This window comes from Rhipicephalus microplus, chromosome 2, assembly GCF_043290135.1.
Source record: "Rhipicephalus microplus isolate Deutch F79 chromosome 2, USDA_Rmic, whole genome shotgun sequence".
NCBI lineage: Eukaryota > Metazoa > Arthropoda > Arachnida > Ixodida > Ixodidae > Rhipicephalus > Rhipicephalus microplus.
In genome coordinates, this window is record NC_134701.1 from 78,779,380 (window position 1) to 78,801,770 (window position 22,391).

General features: G+C 46.8%; 1 protein-coding gene across 5 annotated transcripts in view; it reads left to right on the forward strand.

Annotated features, from left to right (window-relative positions):
- The first annotated feature begins 3,578 nt into the window (after positions 1 to 3,578).
- The window catches only part of LOC142796294 (phagosome assembly factor 1), a 172,172-nt gene continuing 153,359 nt past the window's right edge, over positions 3,579 to 22,391 (forward strand). Inside the window, exons 1-3 of one of the 5 annotated variants that reach the window (XM_075886585.1) lie at positions 3,579 to 3,910; positions 8,861 to 8,943; positions 10,664 to 10,747. In XM_075886585.1, coding sequence (XP_075742700.1) covers positions 3,847 to 3,910; positions 8,861 to 8,943; positions 10,664 to 10,747 — 231 coding nt within the window. In that variant the 5' untranslated portion in view covers positions 3,579 to 3,846. Of the gene's footprint in view, positions 3,911 to 4,036; positions 5,207 to 8,860; positions 8,944 to 10,663; positions 10,748 to 22,391 lie in introns of those variants that run through there. The other 4 variants (XM_075886588.1, XM_075886586.1, XM_075886584.1 and 1 more) reach the window with 4 other exon arrangements.

Here is a 22,391-nt window from a genome sequence, read left to right on the forward strand (position 1 = left end):
ATAGCCACAAATCTAGGGAGTCTCAGACACATTCGCAGTGCTTCTCGCTCCAGGACAACTAGAGGTTTCGTTTTATAAGCAGGGCCACCCGAGAATAATATGCAGCCGATTTCCATGATGGGGCGCATATAAATCTTGTACAACGTTATCAAGGTGTGCCTCCGTAACCCATATTTCTGGTTACTTAGCTTGTGTAGTAAGCCTGAAGCCCGCTGTGCTTTGGTAGTTATATACTCTATGTGTGGACTCCAGTTAAGTTTGTCATTATAAATGATTCCCAAATATTTTATAGAGTCTACTTGCTGGATGGGTTCCTGTTTATATAGAATTGAAATTGGTTCTGCAAGCGGAAATACTTAGCCAAGCAGCAACAGCTTCGTCGTCTTTTTCCTCCTTCACTGGTGTTCGAGTCTCGCGCTCGCGTGCAGTATAGAATCTCGCAAAATATAATATTGAATACACTCGACTATATAGAATACCGCCGTCGCTGTTGCGTCGGTTGTTCTCGCGTATACTCCCTCACTGAACACGTTGTTTAGTTTCATGTCTCTCTCGCAATAATTTTGCAGCTTCATTTCACCGAAACTCTTCTTGCTGTCAGATTCCGTCTTCGTGTAAAATCGTAGCAATGGTGCTGTCATGCTCGTAACTACCGGTTTAAATAGCCACCTCACATATATTCATTCTTCTTTCAGTTGATAACGTGGACATGACGTACGACAGCAGTCGTCCACTCATCAAGACGAAGGTTGTTTCATTATTACTTACTTGGGTCACGTCTCTGAGTGTGCGATCAAGTGATTTCATTTCGACTTTCTGCCGTTCGCGTTCGAATCATTGCTATGCGGTGCTCCCACGTGAAGGGAACATTGTCGTTTGTGACGTGCCGTTAGATCACCCCAGCATTTCACGCAACTCAGGGACTACATATTGCCTGGTGACTATTGAGAAGAAATCTGTACATATGCAAAGTCAAAAAAAAAAAAACGGACATATTTCAACATTTCTGCATGTTGGAGTATGCGAAAGTACTGTTTTGTTAATTTTCCGAATATGTTAAATGAGTGCTGATGATAGTGAACTTCCTGTAGACTCTTCTGTTGGAGAAAGCGTAATTCTGGCAAGTTATTGCAAGTTATGGCAAATTATTCGCAAATGCAAGCGTAACCTTCGCGGCAAAGTGCAATGTATTTAGTGAATAGAAAGCATATAATTTCGTACCTTCAGCCCACATATGTTCATAACCCAGAGCACATATATATGCTTAGTTGCAATCTCGTTAGCACCACTCAACATACTTTCTTAGCACCCGTTTTTTGGCCTACGCAATGAAAACGACTGTCTTGTTCTGGAACACAATTTTCACAATACATCTTCCGTTCTGACGGGAGTCATCCTACACTAAGCTAAATTATGAAATCTTTTTACGGCTTCGACAAGTTTCATTTGTTATGAAGCCTTCCAACTTGTACCTTGAGAGATTTGAGCCACGAAGTTGAGGATTAATCGCCAACATTTCGCTAAAGAGCGAGTACACGGCAGGCGCAGAAAAAGGAGACAAGCGGTGACGGAGTCCTTGCCGTGACGTCAAATCACCACGACCGCGGCGACGCCAGTGTTTGTTGTCGGTGCTAATAGGCCGACTAGACGCAAATGCAATTTTTCATACGATTCTACGTATGTAAACAAGTTTTATTAAAACGCACACTTTTTATTCAACTACGAATTTCATTTAGCAAGTTTGAGCAACATCAACTCTGAGGAAAAAAAAAAAGTATCGACAGGTATGATTGCCAAAGCGAGCGTTTTTCACAACAGTGACATTTAAAAAAAAAGCAATCACAGTATTATTCAGGCAAACTTAACGTACACTGGCAAATTGTGCTAGAAATATAAACTAGGGCTAGTTTGTAATAGCAGTGACAATATGAATCAGCCGAAAACACCATACGAATTAGAAGCAAACGAAACAGTTCCGATGACGGGTAAGCTGAAGTTTATTTCACCCCACAGTTACACACTGACATTCTTTTTCAAGTCACAACAGATATACAATGTGTGGTGGGGAATGCGGAAAACGAGCTACGATACGAAGTAAAAATTTATGTGCGATTTATAATTGAGGAAAACACATGCCACCTATTTTGCTGCCTTTATTACCAGCATGTCATAGAAGTACACCTCCCATATTAAAGTATAGAAGTACCCATCCCATTTAATATATAACAGGATGTTTTACAGGGAAGGATGTCAATTTATTAACATAAGGTGTTCATGCATGCACGCTCGCTATTTTTAGAACTTTTCGGTAGTTAATCTACGAAAAGTGTAGCCTGTGTAATTACATGTATTGTATATGAATTGGAGCGACATGTTCAGGTGCATAACTCGTGAATTTCGCTCTACCTCTTTATCTCCTCCCTGCATTTAGTCGTTCTGTTTGTGGTATGTCGAAATCATTTCAAGCAATTAGCGAGGCTTCATCACGCGTTACACTGTTGCAAATCGAATTATTACATGTGGATTGAGTGGTAGTTCCAAACCCACATGCATGGCGAATAAGCCAGTACATTCTAAAACGCGAGGCTAGAATCACTCTGCGTTTCTACAAAGTACATGCACTTATTCTTCTGTTGTGAGACGTTCGATGTCATGAACCGCCAGGGACGTAGCCAAAGTAAATGAAACCGCACCCCCCCCCCCCTACCCTCTCTGAATTTTCCAGTTTCGCTAGTGCACATAATATACACGCGTACAAACGTACTCACGAATATGTATACGTAAGGTATGGCTAACCCCCTCCCCCGAAAAAAATTCTCGCTATGCCCCTGGCCCCTGCTAACGGATGTTCAATGATAACGTCAAAGGAAATGAGTTGACTAAATTAATGAACTCATGAGAACCTACGGTCACGTTTCGCATAATTTCCGAATACGGCTTCAGCGCAGGAGAGGATCCACCCACTTGCTCGTTTTTTTTTTTGGGGGGGGGGGGGGTGCCTGAATTAACATTAGAGAGGGGGGCGTGGTCATGAACTTTTCATTTTTACTAGCAGAAAAACCCCTTCATAGCACAAATACTATTATTGTGAGCTCACAGCAGGTTCACTCATTTGTCCTAATTGGTGCTAGGAGGCCGACTACAAGCTCTGATGCGAAGAAAAGGGGGGGGGGGGCTGAAACGAACTTTTTTTCGGGGGGGGGAGATCGCCCCCCCCCCCCCCCTCTGGATCTGCCACTGCTCCAGCGCTACACTTCGACCACACGTCTAATTCAGTCGTTCAAATGATGTGTCGATTCGCGCCTCTTCCTTTTGCTGATAGAGCTCTTGTGGTTGGTTAGTGGTTCATGAGGAAAAGGAAGAAGGCACCTAATTTCTGTCGGCCTACAGGCGACACGGCGCAGTGCCTGCTCTTGTGGCCTCTGAAATGTGCATACCCTAACTGCGCACCGCACGGCGCCTAATAAAAAAAAAAAAAAAGCGAACTGCGTTGCCCTTGCCATCTCAGAGGCCACGAGATGACGCAACGCTGTTGCCCCCTGGCGACGCGCTATGAAAGGAGCGGAAATAAACCGCCGCTGCCGCAGCTGAGTGAGCCAGGTCCAGCCAGCTGACAAGCTTTTGCGAAAGACAACAAAACGAGAGACAACATGGCGACCCATAGCGCGGACAAAGAGTGAACGACTCCGGACTCGCTGCTTTGTTTTCAGTTCCCTCACCTCTTTGCTTCCGAACCCATCGTCGCGTATCCGCAGCTGATGCGGTGCTAGAGTAATTGAGCGCGCACCTCGCAGCAACAGCGGCTGGCTTGGTCATAAGAAAAAGCGTTCAGGGCGCGCCTTCAACATGCTCGAGCTTGACGTCGTTCCCGAGAAGTCGCTGGGCAATGAAAGCTGGGAGCTGGTTCTCGGTGAGTACCAAGTGCGCCCGTCGCAGGATCGACTTCGTGCTGGTGTGTGTGTGTGCCTTTTTCCCATGTTGGCTGCGTGTTCTAATTCATCCGCGCATGCTTTGTGTGTGATACGTGCTCGACAATCGTTCGGAAGATCAACCCTGGCCTCTCCGTCGTCTGCTGTTTCTTCCTGCGATTTTGCATGCGTGCGTCCGCGCGTGCAAGCTGCAACAGCAATCCTTTCGTGCAAGCGACAGTGTACGGCGCAGTGAGTATGTGGTCAGCGTGGTCGCCTTATCTCTCATATGAGTGCGGATGATCTCCAAGTGCGATCATTTCGAAGAAGAAAAAAAGTGTCGGGATGTCGTAGATACCGCGAGTAGATTGTAGCTTGTATACGTCGCAGGGCCCAAGCGTTTCAGTCGCGGGCTCCTCTTTTACGGCCCTCGTCTTGCATACAATCAGCTGATAGCTGCAAGCTCCCAGACAGGCACCGCGGCGTTCACGCCCAAATAATCGCTCGCGGACTATGGCGTGAAGGAAACGTGTTGTGTTTCTGCTTTATGTTTAATGCTTCCCCTTGAACTAGTCGAGAAGGAGGGTCTCATTTTCGCGGCAGAAATGGCACGACGGCAGCGAGCGAGTGGTCGACCTTGCGTGCATTTTTCGTCAGCCAGGTTTCATTCTCCTTTCGCTTCAGTTCTATTTTCACCTTTGGCAGGGCGCGGTGGTTCGACGAAAGTCCAAGCTGACCGCGATAACCTCGGTAGCGTCAATTGTTTCACGAGCACGGGGGATTTCGAGACGTGTGGTCGATGCGAGATGTCTCAGCGGGAGGCCGTTCCTGGGGGGGACGAGTTCTCCGTAGGAGCAGTGAGCGAGCAACAAGTCAACGTAGTAACGCGGAGGGGGATACGTCACGGGGCCGATAGCAACTTGCTGCTGCAGCAGCCGTTCGACATTGGAAACGACGCCGCCAGGAGAGTGTAGCGGAAAAACAGCTGTTCGCCGCGGGAACACGTCATCTGTGAGCACGCGCCGAGAGAGGAGAGGCTAGGCGAGACAGCTGGTCTGTACCATTGACCCTGCGGCCGATCAGTGTTCTGCTGCGAAGCCCGTCGATGTCTCCTCCTCGGAAGACGTTGTCAGCGCTACCACCTCCCAGTATCGGCAGACGTCGCGTTTCCTTTTGTCTGCCTGGACGAGCAGCGAACGACGCAACGTAGTACGCAGTCGTCCAAGCGACGATGCTGTCGCCCACCGAACCCGTCCTTGTCAAGGCAGTCGGAGTGCCGCGCGGAACTCTTCATATGGGTGCTGTCGTCATTCCCCTTGAGTCATACTTTGTTTATTTCTTAGTTTGACTGTTCTCGGCTATCTGAGCCGTTGTCACGTGCCTTGCACAGTCGATCTTATCGCTGTGTTGGGTGTGCCGTGTTCAGGATGTGGCGTGTGTGTGTGCGTGTGCAAAGTGACTGCTATCTGTCACACGTTGACAGCAGTGCATAAATGCTGGCGTCGTTTGTGCCTGTTGCCCTGCATTTGAAATACAATAGAATGTTGCTTCAGAAGTCACTCCTATTCTGTAATGGATTTAATTTCTACATTTGCCGGTCTAAGCTTCATAAGCATTAGATGCTGATATGTCAGTAGTGCCATAGCTTCGTATTGCCCTTCGTATTCACAGCTTTAAGACATGCAAGACAAAAACTGGTTGGATTAAGCAAAATTGACAAAGGACCCTTATGATAAAGCTGTGCACAAATAACCCTTATGATAAAGGAAAGAGAGAGACATGGTAGGTTTGAAAGCATCACATTGTTTAATTTTAAATTGTTTGTAAGAAACTGACTTTTGTGGCTCTCATTCACATTCTTTGACCAAAGCCTTAATGGTAGTTGGCACAGCTTGGGCATAGTGCTTGCTCGCAGATAACGTAGATTACAGTAAATCCAGCACACGTTCCTGCATGTCAACCTGGTTCTGTCGCCGGCCTTTATCATAACTTAAAGACTATATACACCTACAACCAGCTGCATGTTCTTGCCAGCACACAACCACTTTGGAGCTCCTAGACAGGGTGCACTCCTGGCTGCTTTTGAATTGATCGTCATTCGATACTGCTCTTGCTGTGCATGATGTCAGCTGTAGCCACTGCCTGGAAGTCATTGTACAGTGGCAATTTTTATGCAAGAGAACACGCAACCGCATAGCCTGCACACTCCGGCGGATGCATGCCGCGCCTTCAAGCGGCATTGCGCGTAGCCACAACCTCTCTTCACACCATCTATTGGCGAGGGAAAGAAACAGTCAAGGGAGACATGCCACCAACTGTTCGATTAGAACCACCTCCACCTTCAAGCCGATTACGCAAGCGGCCGGGCATTTTGTAGTGTGATTTCTGTGAAATATCTGGAGATGTGCACATTCTGAATTTCAGGACATATCTACATATCATAGTCCTGTGGGTACCCAGCATAGCGTACTCACATTTTGAAAAGCATGTCACACTATTATTCAGTCTGAACGTTTGAGTGCATCATCACACTTACACTTTACCAAAGCAGCAGAAAATTTAGACGTGCATTTGTTGGTTCTATGAGGGCGAAACTGTGGCTCTGTTGGTGTGCCTGCATAGCCGCAAAAAACTTACCCTAAAGTATAATGAATCAATGCCAAATGGCACCATAATTCGCATACTACTTGTACCACTGAGCCAGTGACAGTTCAGCAGCAGCAATTCTTCAAAAACACTTTTTCACACATCTTGTTTAGAACACATAGAAGATTGACAGTGCCATTGATGTGGCAAAAAAGTGGGTGTGCATAACGTAATGCTATCATCCTTGTTATATTCCAGATCTGTTATTGACCGCATCCTCATGTTTGAAAATTTACTACTCAACTGGGTTTTACACAGAAGGTTAGCCATTTTGTGCAAGAGATCTGAATAGAATTGGAAAGGCTATTTTGTTATTTCACACATATCGAATGACGCCAGCTGTAACTGTGGTATGTAGATATATGGCTAAGAGTTTCAGAACGGTCCCTACAATATTGGATGCCATGCTTTCTTTCTTTGTAGTGGCTAAGGTACTCGGCTACTGCTACTGACCCGCAGGTCGCGGGATCGAATCCTGGCTGCGCGGCTGCATTTCTGATGGAGGCGGAAATGTTGTAGTCCCATGTGCTCAGATTTGGGTGCACATTAAATAACCCCAGATGGTCAAAATTTCTGGAGCCCTTCATTACGGCGTCTCTCATAAACATATGGTAGTTTTGGGACATTAAATCCCACAAATCAATCAATCAATGCTTTTTTTCCCAGTGATTTATCTTTGGCTAGAGAAACAGTGTCATTCTTCTATATACAGCACCACCAGCAAATGCTGGCAAGCCTAGCTCGTAGCTATAAATTCACTCTCCTGATGTCAAGTCTCTTAAAATGGCAACTGCAAAATATCTCTTTGCAACACTTTACTGGGTCTCTGAAGTTCACACGTGCGTTTCACTTTCAGGAGGCTTTGTTTAAGTCACATCAGCTCAGCGTGATTCAATGCCAAGACTTGCACCAATGAGTTTGAAACATGTTCTGTTTGTCTATGGGCCAAATAAAAGGAATAAAACTTGTCACCCTGCTAACCTACTGCCGATAAGTGAGCTCTTGGTTCCTTTGGTTCTCTAGTGCCCTTTAACAATTAGACCACAATATAATGGACAGATATAATATGTATGAATTATTGCATGAAGTGAGCATTAAAGTTTGTATCAATAATATTAGCATAAAAGTAGGATGCTTGAATGATGAATATTAAATGCCCAATATCGTATACTGGTCAACGCATTCTGCTGTACATGCATGTAGGCACGATTTGCTCGTGCGATTATACTGTATGTTTTCAGAATAGGCCTTTGTATATTCCTCTGTTGTCATTCTTTCTGTTTTTTTTTATGAAAATGGCACATATGTGGCATGCATCAGTTCTTGTGAAACTAGTGTATGGGACCAGAAATATTTATTCTCAAAGGTAACATTACATGGTTTGAAGGGTCAGGTTGTGCCATTATGTTTGCAAAATCTTTTTTAAATGGTTGTGTTTCTGTAGCAGGTGTTCTTAAGTTTATCTGATTTCATGGACAGTTAGTGGCTTTTATATTTGTGCTATTACTTTCTTACAGTTAACTTTCTGGCAACAGGGCTCAACTTGTGGTTTTTGAGTGGAAAGTCACCTTTAGTTTGAAAACTGCTTGCTTATATTGTTTCTCTTCAATGAAAAACCTACTTTATTTACACTCTATGTGTAGTTTTGTTTATTCACGTTTTAACTACTTGAATCTCAAGCGGTTTAGGTGCTCAACTGCTGACCTGAAAGTTGCCGGTTTCACCTCAGTGATCGCATTTTGATGGAGGCAAAATGGTATAGGCCTGTGTACTGTGCAATGTCAGTGCTCAATAGAGGTTGCTAGATGGTCGAAATTTCCGGAGCCCTCCTCTGCGGCGCCTCTCATAAGCATATCTTGGTTTTGGCATGTTAAACCCTGGATAATATCATTAATCATAAGCAGTGATGCTCTAGTAATTATAGTGAACAAAGTACCTAATAATTTCTAGTTTAGCAAATTCTGTATAGTAATGATAATCTGTAGATGGAGGAGGGGGGGGGGAGCTTCTTGGTGCGCAGTATCTAAGCTGTATCAGGGCCAAATATAAAACGCAGGAATGAATAGTAAATTATCATAAAGTGTGGTGCTTTACAGTAGCCTTCCAGGCAATGTGCCTGATGCGCGTTACTGCAGGCTTTTGCACACTAGGGTTATCGGATGCACCACAGCATAAGTGTGCATTGGGTGCTGTCTCAATGCAGCATGAAGTGCAAGTTCCACTTCACCAAGTTTACTGCTGTTTCAGCACCCAGCAACTGTTGAGAGCTATTTGGGTGATCCTGTTCTCTGTTGGTTCTGTTGTAGGCATGGCGTTTAGCCAGGTGGTCCACATACTGCAGCAGCAGTTCCGGATCATCAAGGGTGTCCAGATTATCTACAATGAACAGGTGAGCACGCAGTGTTGCCTTGATGAGCAATAGGTGGATGCTCTAGAACGGGCTGCCTAAACTTGTAGCTCGCAGGTTGCAAGGGTTTCACCGACTTGGTATTCAGTGCAGCCCAGGCTTTACAGAGTAATACTTACCCTGCTAACATTCAAAATGCAATTGGTACTTATCAGCCATATATAAAGCGAAAGAATGAGTGGAGAACTGTGTCTGTAGTTTGACTCGAAAAGTAGAAATAATAATCTAATAGGGAACGAAAGTGGAAGACGAAAAAAAGAAATTTGCTAGTGTGAGCCAAATCTACTATCTTAGTTGTACTCTGAGGTTTCGATCGGCAGCAAGTTGGATTAAATTCACCCTGTTTTATGTAATTGACTGGATTAAATGGTTACCGCGACCCCCTAGAGACTCGACAGGTGCCCGCTTATGCGATCTCATCGTAAGTCTTGTGCTAAAAAATAAAAGTGCCCATGGTCATGATGCGCTCTGACGAATGGATGCACCTTGGCCCCCTTGTCATCCCCTGCTTGCACAGCTTTCGGCACGCACGCTTATATGGAAGGAGCGAAAAAGCACTTGAATGGTGTGACAGTCCCCTGTAGTACCACCTTGTTTTTATGTATTCTCAAAATGTTTGCTGCAGTGAATTTGTAAGGCAGTAAGCTGTTATATTGAAGCCACTCAACAATTACTCAGAAAAGTGTGGCAGGGCTAAATTTTTGTAGCAATTTAGGTATTGTACAGATTGTAGGAGAGGATTTCATTAGGAAAAGTGCTGTCCTTATTTTCTTCTTTCTTTCACAGAATCTGAAGCTGAGGGTCAGACATCTTGGTTCCTCTTTGTTCTTCTCAGTAGTAGCACACATGCAATATTCAGTGTACTCTCTCTTTTGTGTATGTTGGTTTATTGTATATTTTAGAACATTTAGAAAAATTTAGAACATTTAGAAAATCTTTGGCAGTTTTTCTATGCAAAAATGTTTCAGTTAAATAAACTTCTTAGGTCGCTAATATTTCAGTTGAATGAACTTTATCTGCAAACCCGAGCTCATTTTGTATATCAATTCAATGAAGTTTTGTGCTCTGCAGCATTGGCGTAGTCGATCCAGTCTGCCCCAAAATTACCCATAGATCGGCAGCGGTGCAACGTCACCTGTGCGTGCAGCGCCACTGAGGCAAAGAGACCATACGGTAGACAATAGCTGCCATGTGCGCCTGTGTACCTGCACAGGGCTATCAGATTTGAAAATTTTTTCCACTGTTCTTCCGAAACTGAAAGAAAAAAAGTGTGAAGTTTTAATGGCTGAGACAAGTTCAAATCCTGTATCTCTAGTTGTTGCTGGAGGATATTAGAAACTCGGGAGACTTCGTGTCACAGCAACTTAGTATGCCAAAGGCAGTTCACAAAAGCTAGACTCTCGTTGACAGCTTTGTCACTTCTTGCAAAGGGTGCCAGTAGAAATTAAAGTTACGGAATTGTTTTCAGTATAAATTATATTCCTAATTCAACTTGGATCTCTGCTGGTCCAAGTGCTGTTCCATACTCTAGTGAATATTGAGTTTAGTGAACTTTCAGTTATTTCTTTGTGTGTCTTGAAGTTAACCAAGTGAGAGTTCACTGTATGTGCCTACTACTTAATTGTATAAAAGAGCTTAGTGGCTGTGAGCAAGTAGGATACGAGCATGGCTGGTAGTACTTATTGCCTTGTGGTCTGTGCAGTGCCCACTGGATAGTGATCTCGTGATCCTCCTGTCTGAAGATGGAATCCGGCTGAGCTTTGACTCTAGCTCGCAGAGGCTAAAGGTAAGGCAGCGTGCCACAAGGCCCAAGACTGCTAACTGAATTTTTATCTTTGGCTGTTTGTGTTTACTGGGTTGAAACTTGGAGTTTTAAAATTTTTTCACCCCAAGCTGGCTAGCGATCTTTCAAGGAGCATTCACATAGGTGTGCTGTCAGTGTTCCTTTGGCAACTTCGACATTCATTAGCAAACTTATCCATTTCCATACCTCTGTGCAGATTGTGCTTGCTGAGATATTCCGTAAGTTTATCTATGAAAATAATGACATCATATGTGTGTTGCTTACATTTGGAATCAAAGATTGTTGAACCCGAGTTGTAAGTTTGAATACATTTAAGTTGTTTCAATAAAATTGGAGTTGTGAGCCAGGTGGTCAGGGGACTGCTCTCAATGTCAGCCTCTAATTGCATAGGCGGTCCATTTTCAATGCTCTACATCTGGCAGATACTAGCAGCATACAGAGGAACCCCGATCCTACAACTTTCAGGGGACCACGTAAAACCGTCGTACAGTTGACGACCGATAATTTGGACTCCACGGGGAAGGTACATACGTTCAAATTATCTAATGTCTGAAAAAACAAATGGGTCTGGAAAAAAAAAAACGTTTATTGACGCTTCAGTGATCCGGTGGCTGAAAAAAGCTGTCAATGTGTTGCTGCACATACTTCCGCTCACGAGCAACCTAATCTATTTCTGCCAGTGTGGTTGTTTTCTGTAGGATTACAGGTAGGACGACAAAAGAATTTCGAGGGCTCAAGACAGGTCCTCATCGATGGCTCCAAAGCACATGGTGTGTCGTCATTATCAAGGCCAGAATCACTGATTGGCAGTTGCAGAACCTGCTTAATTATGTCGTCATTCGATGCGGCATAGACGACACGGCACTGTCTGCGTTTGGGGAGTCTTCAAACCTAACTGCGTTTAGAATGGGCACACCGCAGCCTCCCAGGTCGTCAATAGCGACCGCACTTGAGCTGATTGCACTGGGCGGCAGGTTCGGCTCTTCAGTTGTAATGTCCGTTTTTCGAACTCTCGAAACGCTCAACTCTCCAACAACTTGACCACTGAGCACTTGCAGAATAATGGCAACTTTCCTTGCCATGGTTAGTGTTGTGTATGTCTGCCGCGTTTCGTTGTTGGGGGCGCGTCCTTCGGCGCTGGCTGATAGGGCACCATTGGTGCCACTTATGCAGATCTTTTGGGACAGCAGAGTGCAAAATAAAGCAGGTCTCAACACAAAACTGGACATGCACAGAATTCAGCACAAAGCAGTACCGCGGACACATACGACAGAAAGGTGGGAATAGCAGTACAGCCAAAGGTACAGCGTCATAACAGCGCAGGGATACCAGAACCAAAATATAAGATGTTCACGATATTGATGCAACCTCTCACGGTTGAGTAGTGCCTCCAAGTTCGGCATTTCCTATTATAAGGCTGTGAGGCAATCTAAGTGAAGCCTCACCGATTAGTTTGCTTTTATCATGCTGCGTATGGTGTGGGTAGCGGAGGAGATAATTGCTGCCGATCTGGTGTATGCACCAGTTTCGAACATAGTCTGGATTGTCAAATGCAGATCCTAGGCTGCTGTCCAAAATATCAATCATTTTTCACATTACAGACGAGCCCACATATAATGGCCCCACTTAAATTGAACTTTCGCTTAAAATGAACAATATGCGCGTGATCGTGAAAATATACATTGGTTCAATGGCACAAAATCGCACTTACAGCGACCGTCTCCGAGCGCTCCTGATCGGTTAGAGTGAACGGAGTCAGCGGTCTGCCGACTTCCCGAGAAACCGATTTCGACCACCAATCAGGCATCGGCGAGGTGTTTATACATTCTATTGTTAAACACCGACCCTGCCTCCGCGACCCTCTTAGTTGCCACTCTCCCCAACCCATGGAGGAAAGAAAGTTGTTTCCTTCCTTCATGCCCCGACTGCTTTTTGTTACGCACCACTCCGTCCTTTGTCCCCCGCTACTCTGAGCACCCCGCATCGCCAGACGAGACCCATGTTTTGACACTGCCACCAATCTTTCGAAGACCGGCCGGCCATCTACCCTGTTTTTGATAGCTGGTACTGTCGTTGGCGTCGCTGCCCTGGAGTGACAAGACCATTTGCCAAAATTGTCGGCCGTTGACTGTATCTGATAGTCTGCGTCTAGTGCACGCGTGTACGCTACCCCATCGGCTCTGATAATTTGTGATTCATTTTGTGTTGAGGACTTGTTCTTGCTCACTTCGCACTCGGCTCAGCATGCCTTCCGCGCGTGTGCGGAAGTGTAAAAGCGGCTGTTAATTGCGCCGAATGAATTGCGAAATATCGAAGTTCGTGAGGCCACGCAAACCTGCCGGCGCAACAAAACGATTTTTTGACCATGGCCGCCGATTCTTCGAACACCGCCGCTCGCATTGATCCAGACGGCCATGCTTTTACTTCTACGCGCACAGGCACTGTTTCCAAGTTTTTCTACGTGCGAGTTTCACGGACCTTTCAAGCAAGCTACTCAACCTGCCTCCTTCCCGTGTGTTTTTGTTTTCAAGGTCGCCCTCCCGCCGCATCCTCCCCTCTCTTTATCGCAACTCCTTGTCTTCTCTCGCAAGTCTGCTCTCCTCTCTTGATCACAACCCCTTCGCCCGTCTCTACTGCTCCGAGACGCTCGCCACGCTGGCTCGAATTAGTTTTGTTTTCTGATTGGTAACAGGCCCAGAGCTGTTCCACGCGTTCTGGCATGTGCGTCGTGTGTGCGCGTCTTGCTCGTTCTTGATGTGCGTGTGTGGTCATAATGGCTGATGGGAGGACTAGCACGTTTTTTTCTGCCGCTCAATTAAACGTGGAAAGTGTGACCGCTTGGCTTGAGCATAATTCGCGCGTTAGGTGCCGCGATGCAGAGCGCTTGCTCATAGCTGTTGACCACCTGGCAGCCAGCTTGCCGCTTCGGGCGTCCCGGTATTCAGCTGTGGATATGGTGAATATTTTGTGGGTGGTGGTGACGACTACATGCGCACGAAACTGTTTTCGCGAGGCCAACTTTATTGACGTTGGGCCCGATGCCGAGCCTGAAGCTTCCGAACTGCGGCGGCGATTTGTGGTAGCGCATCGTCAACTCCGACCTGGGAGAGCGGGTGGGGCATCTGTTGCGATGATTGAATTACGGCTGATGATGATGCCGACAATACGAATCCGTGCATGAATTGGGTCATTGTGAATGAAGTACGTGGCGAGAGCGATTTGGAGGAATCGGATTGCGAGAACGACGATACTTTGGAGCCAGTGCCTCATGTAAATGAACTCGAGACCACCCTTATTGCTTCTGCTCTTCGAAACACGTGCATCACTGACATTTTGGGGCAAAAAAGATTGTGTTTTCACTCGCAACTTTTTTTTAAAAGATGTGTTTCATTTACTACGAACTTTGGGATACAGCGAACGGATGCCGCGTCACACTCAGGTTCGTTATAAGCAGGCTCGACTGTAGTTCTATGGGGCCTTCGGCGGTGCCGCACGTCTGCTTGAATTACTGAGGATGTCCGATTTATCGGTCAGCGACTGTATAATCGAAAAAGTAAGATTATAGGCAGTGACGCTCAGCCTTGCCCAAAAAACGGGTACAGCCTGTCTGAATGAGCCCACGGCACGAGCTTGTGCCTCTCAAAGGAAGGTAGATTGAATTATTTTTGCCAGGGGCAGCTAATGGCAGCATTACATAGTTGGAGGAGGTGCGAGGGAAAATTTATTCTAAAGAATCTAATCCAATGTGCATCTTTCTACTGATCGACTCGGTCCGAAAATTGTGTGCGCGTGATAACGAAACTGAGACCGTGTTTCCAAGAGCCTCCCGCCAGAAGAGTCAGACACAGTGTCAACACTACCTCATAATGGTGATGAACCACAAGTTCGCATATAATTCCTTCGTGCATGATTGAGCTGTGTGCGTTATAACCTGTTGGCTTGTTGAGTGCAACTAATGATCTCTCGCTGTTATAATGAACGTCAACGTCAAGTCAAAGTAAGTTTGCATGGTGTTGCGACCGGGGTTTGCAAGCACCGGAGGCCCGGGAGGAAGTTGTCGAGGCCAAAGGAAGAGAGACTTGATGAGGGTTTATTTACAATATATACAAGGTGAGCTCTCGTACATGACGAGTTCTTTCCTCCATTGCGAGCTCTCGAATACGGCGTTCCTCTACATAGCACTCCTTTGAATGAGCCGGGATAAAGGGTATGTTCTCCCCAGATCCCTGGATCAGGGAACACGTGCAGAGGTTACTGTCTAATCACAGATCACACACAACTAAGGAGGGGGCCGAGCATGCACGGCCCACGTGAACGTCCAATATTGAGGCCTGACTCTGCAGTCCAAGGTGGCGCCAGCGGGGCTCTTCCTCGTCGTGTGTGTGCCGCTGGTCGAGAGGTTCCAAGCTCATGACAGCATACTTCAAAGGGTCCGCGAACCACTCGCTTAATTAGTGGGGCTATTTGCTGCGGCCGCCGCGGTCTCTTCCAAAAAAGATGCTCTATTTGTTGTCCTCTCTTGAACGGCTTACGGTGTCGTGGCGACACGACGTCTCACCCTCCGGCTAGGAGGGACAATGCCTGGCGTTCATAGGCAGCCGGCCGGTCGGCTACTTGTTTGAGGATCCAAAGAGCGCTGCTCCCTTGTTAGCTTTGGCGCCAGTCACAACAATGGTGAAAACAGCTTCGCCACGCCTTTATGCGTGCGCAAGCCTGTGACTGCGACTGCAACAAAGGCAGGAGATCAGTGGTATGGCGATGAGAAAAAGCTCCCACGGAATGAAAATGCGAAAACTCAGCTTTTCGGCTGGCTGTTGCTACTCTGTGTGGATAGAGCTTGATTGGGTAATGGCCCCGGATACGCATGTGCACGTTGCAGACATATGTACAGTAAAAGCTCGTTAATTTGACACCCGTTAATTTGGAAATTCGGATAATTCGGACGGCTCTATTGGTCCCCGTCAAAGTGCATGTTAATCTATGGGACCAAACCTTCGTTATTTCGTCGGAATGCGGCTCCGCTCCGCTTAATTCGGACAAATGCTGACGGCTGCTGCTACACAAAAGTGTGATAAAGCAGCGCTGGCACCACTGGAGTGAAACCCAAACCTGAGTGGCATCGCCATCATCAACTAGTGGGGGCAATCGCAGCGTCACCGAACGTCGGCGTCTTCTTTCTTCTCCACTCAGCGCCTCCGACGCCATTTTCCCTTGTGTTGTCGTGTCGGAACCATTTCTTCTTGCGGAGTTCTCTTTTTCTTCCATTGTGACCGTATTTGCATGCCACCACCATCGTGCGCTACAGTGATGGCAACGCTGAAAAAGCGGCAGAACTACGACGCGAATAACTTGGCGACTAAAGTGGAAATGTTGGAAGCACTGAAGAACGACGAATCGCGACAGCAGGTTATGACCAAGTACAACGTGAAGCGGAGCACGTTGGGAACGTACGTGAAAAATGAACAACAGATTCGACAAGCCTTCAAAAGCGAGAAGTTTCATGCCTCTAGAAAGCGGTTGCGAACCACAGCTCATCCCCAGCTCGAAGAAGCTTTGCTCCGGTGGATTACGGACTGTCGCAAGGCGCATCTGCCTTTGAGCGGACCTCTCATCATGGCGCAAGGTGAGAAGTACGCTGCATTGATGAACATTGAATCGTTCAAAGCGTCAGAAGGGTAGTTTGCGAGGTTTCGAGAGAGACACGAACTTGTCTTCAGGAGTGTGTGCGACGAAAAGGCCAGTGTTGACGAAAGCGTTACCACCGAGTGGAGAAATGTGAAGCTGCTAGAGCACATCGCCGCATATGAACCACATGACGTGTTTAATTCAGATGAAACTGCTCTATTTTTCAGAGCTCTGCCCGACAAGACGGTGACTTTCTAAGGGGAGGTGTGCATTGGTGGCAAGAAGTGCAAGCAAAGGATAACTGTGCTTCTTGCCGCCAATATGACTGGCACAAAGCGCTTGCCACTACTTGTCGTCGGGAAGGCGCTTAAGCCACACTGTTTTAAGAATGTCAAAAGCCTTCCTGTCGAGTACACAGCGAACAGGAAGGCATGGATGACATCGGACATTTTTCGCCGCTGGCTGCAGCAGTTGGACGGGCACTTCATGTCGAAGGACGGCAAGATAATTATGGTTGTTGACAACTGCAGTGCCCATAACTACAGTCGAACTGAAGAGCATCACAGTAGTTGTTTTGCCGCCCAACACTACGTCTGCTCTTCAGCCGATGGACCAGGGTATCATTCACTACGTGAAGTCGAAGTACCGCAAGCACCTGCTAGAGTGAATGATCCTATGTTCAGAAGCTGGGAAGTTGTATCAAGTGGACTTACTCAGCGCAGTGCACATCATCGCCCACGTGTGGAAAAACACTCCGCCGCAAGTCATCGCCAACTGTTTTCGGCACAGCGGTTTTGTGTGGCCCGAGCATGCAGCAGTAGCTGACGATGGCATCCAGGAGGTGTCAGCCGAGTCCACCGACGATGACTGCCCGACTTTCGATGCAGTCCTTCCCACAGATGTGACCTTTCAGGACTACATAGCGATGGATCATGGTGTCGCCACGAGTGGTCTCCTGACCGATCAAGAGATTATTAATGATATCACGGGCGCCCATGAAGACCACGATTCCGACGAAGAATCATGCGAGGAGACACAGCAGCGACCTCATCGCACCTCACGGGAAGTTTTGGAGGCGCTGTTAATATTAGAGGACGCTTGACTGAACACTCCCGACAGCTTGCGTGCTGTTGGCCATTTGGAACAATTAAGAAAAATTGTGATGTCAGCCGGAATCTGCGCGAAAACGCAGACGACAATTACAAAATACTTCAACAAATAAAGGTATGCTTCTGCAGCTTCATTTTAAATGTTGTTTTCCCTGTTCATTCGTTAATTCGGCATTCGGTTAATTCGGACAGTTTTTCCGGTCCCGTGAAATCCGAATTAACGAGCTTTTACTGTATAAGCGCATGAACTTCCCGGAGAATAAGTATTTCATTTTAAGAAGACATGCTGTCTCACTCTTACTTCTCAATCGTCAATCTAGGGGAACACAAGTTCATATTTCGCACTCGTGAATATTTAGTCGACATTTGATTTGAGTTAATGTGGTTTTTTCTTTTGGGTGGAATCTGAAAGTCATTGTCAGATGAGGGGTTAGCATAAAACTGTGTCAATAACCAAGGTTTTAATACATTGCTTTTATGGGGATTTTGTTGGGACCAAACTCATTCGTCGTAAAATGTGGGTCGTCGCAAAACCAGGAGACATGTAATTGAAATTCCACTGTAGATGCTTTTTTAACATGTGCCAGTTGAGAAATGCTGGGGTTAAGGGGATATGCGAGTCGAAAAATCGCGTTTTTAGCGAAATTTCTCGTATTTCTGATTTTTATTGCATTTGTAATCTTCAAACCTTCTTCTTTCATCTGTGAAAATTTCAAAACTAAATTCGAACCGCAAAATGCAAAAAAAATGTGTATAAAGGCATCGCGGTGGCTCAAAATTTTGTGAATTTCCGCCGATATTGGCCATCTTTGACTGCGCGCTGCTCCCCGTCGCAGTGCCGCCCGCCATCGCGATCGGTTGGGAAAGTTGTGTCCGGCCTTCTTCTTACAGCTCCGACGACCGCCAGTTTCGTACGTGGGCAAAAAAATAAATAAAAAACGAGGCCTTTTTATCACGTGGTTTGAGCCGTTTGAAACGCGCGGCACCCTAAGCCGCATCGCCATTGGCTACCGAGTCATTGTCAGCTGTGTTGGTGGCGGCCATCGGCATTTGGTCCGTCTGCTTTTCTGCGCGTCTACGCATATTTCCGCGATGACAAGCCCGAAAAAGTGCAACGTGAGACCGCAGAAGTTTCGAACGAAGCACAAGTTCAAGTGAAGGCGGCGTAAAGCGCCCCGAACGACGGCGACGAACGAGAACGCGCCTACGTGTGCTAGGCCTGACGGCGGCATTGACGAGTGCGCGAGCGACAGTGGCTGCGATGAAGGGATTGACGCTGCGCTTTCTTTCGTCAGTGCTTCGGAAAAGAAGCTCGGCTTCTTCGAAAAAGACGAAAGACAGTACGATGAGGTTTGTGCAACGACAGTTTTGTGCGACACCCTCTTGCTGACGGCACTTGTGGCAGGTGCGGCATGCCCTGCTTGCGGTATTCAAAAACTTTCCGTTCCGGAGCCGGCAGAAAAGCGCAAGGGACTTTCGTCGCTCCTTGAACTTCATTGCGAAAACAGCGAATGCTCAGCGACTGTTCTTTCGTGCTCCGATACGTCACTGCGTGTTACGGCGGACGGCAGCAGCCGAGTGAGCCAACGGTACGACAGTGGGAGCTCCCGAGATAGTTTCGCTGTAAATGTGAAGGCGGTGGTGGCTGCACACGCTGCCGGCATTGGGCATGAGCAATTGTTGAGATTTTGCTCCATTATTGGACTCCCAAAGCCAATGCACCACCGAGGATTTTTTTCGATAGCAAAGAAGGTGCACACCGCTGCCATGGCAGCTGTGAGTGAAAACTTGCGCCGATCCAGAGAGTTGACGAAAGAAGTAGCAGGCGAAACTGATGTGGCTGTTATGTTCGACGGCACTTGGCAGAAGAGGGGCCACAAAAGCCACAACGGGATTGGCGCAGTTATCTCCTTAGATACTGGCCTCTGCTTAGACTTCGAGGTCATATCAAATTACTGCCTGACATGCAGTAGGCACAAGGATATGGGCCCAGAGAAGGAAGTGTGGCAGGCATTCCATGGCCCAGTCTGTGAAAAAAATGCAGACTGTTCCTCCCATGCCATGGAAAAGGAGGCTGCAATGCGCATTTGGCAGAGAACATTGGCTTATGACACCCCACTGCATTTCATGACATTCTTGAGTGACGGTGACAGCAAAGCATATAGTGCAGTTGCAAAGTCAAAAGTCTATGGTGCTGTCAATATAGAAAAAGAAGACTGCACTAATCATGTGGCCAAGAGACTTGGCACCGTGCTACGGAAGCTGCACGTGCCATTACCACGAGGGCAGAAAATGAAAGAGCCAGCCATTCAGAAGCTCCAATCATACTATCAGATTGCCATAACAAGCAACAGGGGGAGTGTACGGGATATGTACACTGCAGTATGGGCTTCGTACTTCCACTCATGCTCTACTGACAATGCTGGCAGCCACAAGTTTTGCCCTGCAGGAACAGAGTCGTGGTGCAAACATCAACGCGCTGAAGCACTTGGTGAACCTGCACCACGCCACACACCTCTCCTGAAAAAGCACAGGGATTGGCTGTTTTGCCCATTTATAAGCGGCTAACGGATGAGAAGCTCCTTGCTCGATGCATCAAAGGGAAAACCCAGAACGCATCGGAATCCCTGAACGGCAAAATTTGGCTACTTTGCCCCAAGACTAAGTTTGTCTCCCGAACGGTTGTTGAGACTGCCGCAGCTATGGCAATCCTGTGGTTCAACAAGGGTCATGCTACTTTCGAGCACATCCTGGAAGAGCTCAACATACTGCCATCTAGAGATCTAGTTACTTTCAGGGATTCCCGCGATGCGAGGCGCATCAAGAGAATGTCTGAGCGTCTGACGGCAGAAGCAAGGACCCACCGTCGTCGTGGAGTGAAAAGGGCACGGCTAGAAGAGAGTGCTCGCAAGGACCGTGAGGGCACAACCTATGCTGCAGGACAGTTCTAGTAACTTGCGGTGCTTTTCAAAGTTCTGTTGAACATTATGGCCAAAGATTATGCATTTCTAACAACTCTGTGATAAAAAAAAAAGGTTTCAAACTTTCAAATGCGTTTTTCTCTTTTCGCAGTTTTGTGTGATCTGTGCTTCTTATACACGCTAGTTCGTATACTTAAAATTGTCATACCTCTATGAAATTTTGCACATAGCATGATGAAGGCCCATAGAGTGTAAGTATCTATTCAGATTGTCAGTGCTGCTTGATTATGTTTTTCAAAAATTACATAACATTGAAAGCCCTTGGCAACTAGAGCCATAGTAAATTTTTCTATTTTATTATTGTATTTCACCTTTTTACACACAAAATTTATATAGTTTTTTGCACTCTACAGTTCCAAAGGATCATAGTCAGCTATATCTGCATGCTTTATCTCAAATTTTTATAGGTCAGAATTGTTGCATAACAATGGGCATAATTTTGCAGTATCTGACCTGCAGAAAGAAAACCAAGCAATCTACATGAAAGCAAATGACACATTTGAAAAGAGGAGAAAAAGCTCTATTAGCATGCCAATTTGTGTTAAATTCAGACTCTTAATAAAGAAAATTGTTTTTCGAGTAGCATCTCCCCTAATGTTCTCATACTCACTGCTCCTGACGTGATTTATCATTTAGATGAAGAAAACTGCATTCATATTGTTACGAGGAATAAAGTATACACTGGCGAGCTAATGCGTACAACGCTGCTGCAGTCCAAGCACGGTCACGTTCAGCACTTCGTCGTCGTCATCCTCAGGCATCTACTTAGCCCGTGACATTACCCGCCGGCGGCAGAAGCACCGTCCCGGTGCGATCAATTCTCGAGGCGTGAGTAGTATGGTTTAAGCCGTGAGACGTGCACTATATCGGTCGGGACTGAAGCTGGTACTGACGTGGTATGGAGTGGAGCTATCTCATAGGTCACGCTGGTGACCTTGCGTATGACGCGGTAGGGGCCAACGTAACGGGACATCAGTTTTTCGCAGAGACCAACACGACGTGGTGGTAACCACAGCAAGATGAGTGACCACGGAGAGTATTGTACGTCACGGTGCCGGCGATCGTAAGCACTCTTTTGGTTAAGCTGCGAGGCACATAAACGATCTCGGGCGACTTGGCGGGCGATGTCAGCTCGGGCCAGGGCATCACGAGCATAAGCAGTCGAGGAGGCGTCAGATTGGAGCATGGTGTCCATGGGCAAAGGCGGGTCATAACCAAACAGTAGGTAAAAAGGTGAAAATCTAGCTGTATCATGACGTGAACTGTTGTATGCGAAGGTAACGAAAGGTAAGTGGATGTCCCAATCTTTGTGATCCTTGGAGACGTACATCGCTAACATATTCGTCAGGGTACGGTTGAGGCATTCCGTGAGGCCGTTTGTTTGCGGATGGTACGCTGTAGTGAACTTGTGGTGGGTAGAGCAGGATCGCAGGAGCTCGTCGACTACTTGAGATAGAAAAGAGCTGCCGCGGTCGGTGATCAACTGACGAGGAGCACCATGACGCAGAATGATGTCATGAAGAAGGAAATCGGCTACATCAGTAGCACAGCTGGTGGGGATGGTGCATGTAACGGCATACCGCGTTGCGTAGTCGGTAGCAATAGCAATCCACTTATTACCGGTGGCCGACACGGGAAAAGGTCCTAGAAGATCGAGGCCGACTCGGAAAAAATGGCTCATCTGGTACTCCAATGGGCTGGAGGGTACCAGCAGGTCTCAGAGCAGGTGTCTTGCGGTGCTGGCAAAGGTCGCATGCCACAACGTACTGTCGCACAGAACGGTAGAGGCCAGGCCAAAAGAATCGGCGGCGAATGCGGTCATACGTGCGTGACACCCCTAGGTGTCCAGCGGAGGGGGCATCATGCTGCTGGGCCAAAACGTCTGAGCGAAGATGCACAGGAACAACGATT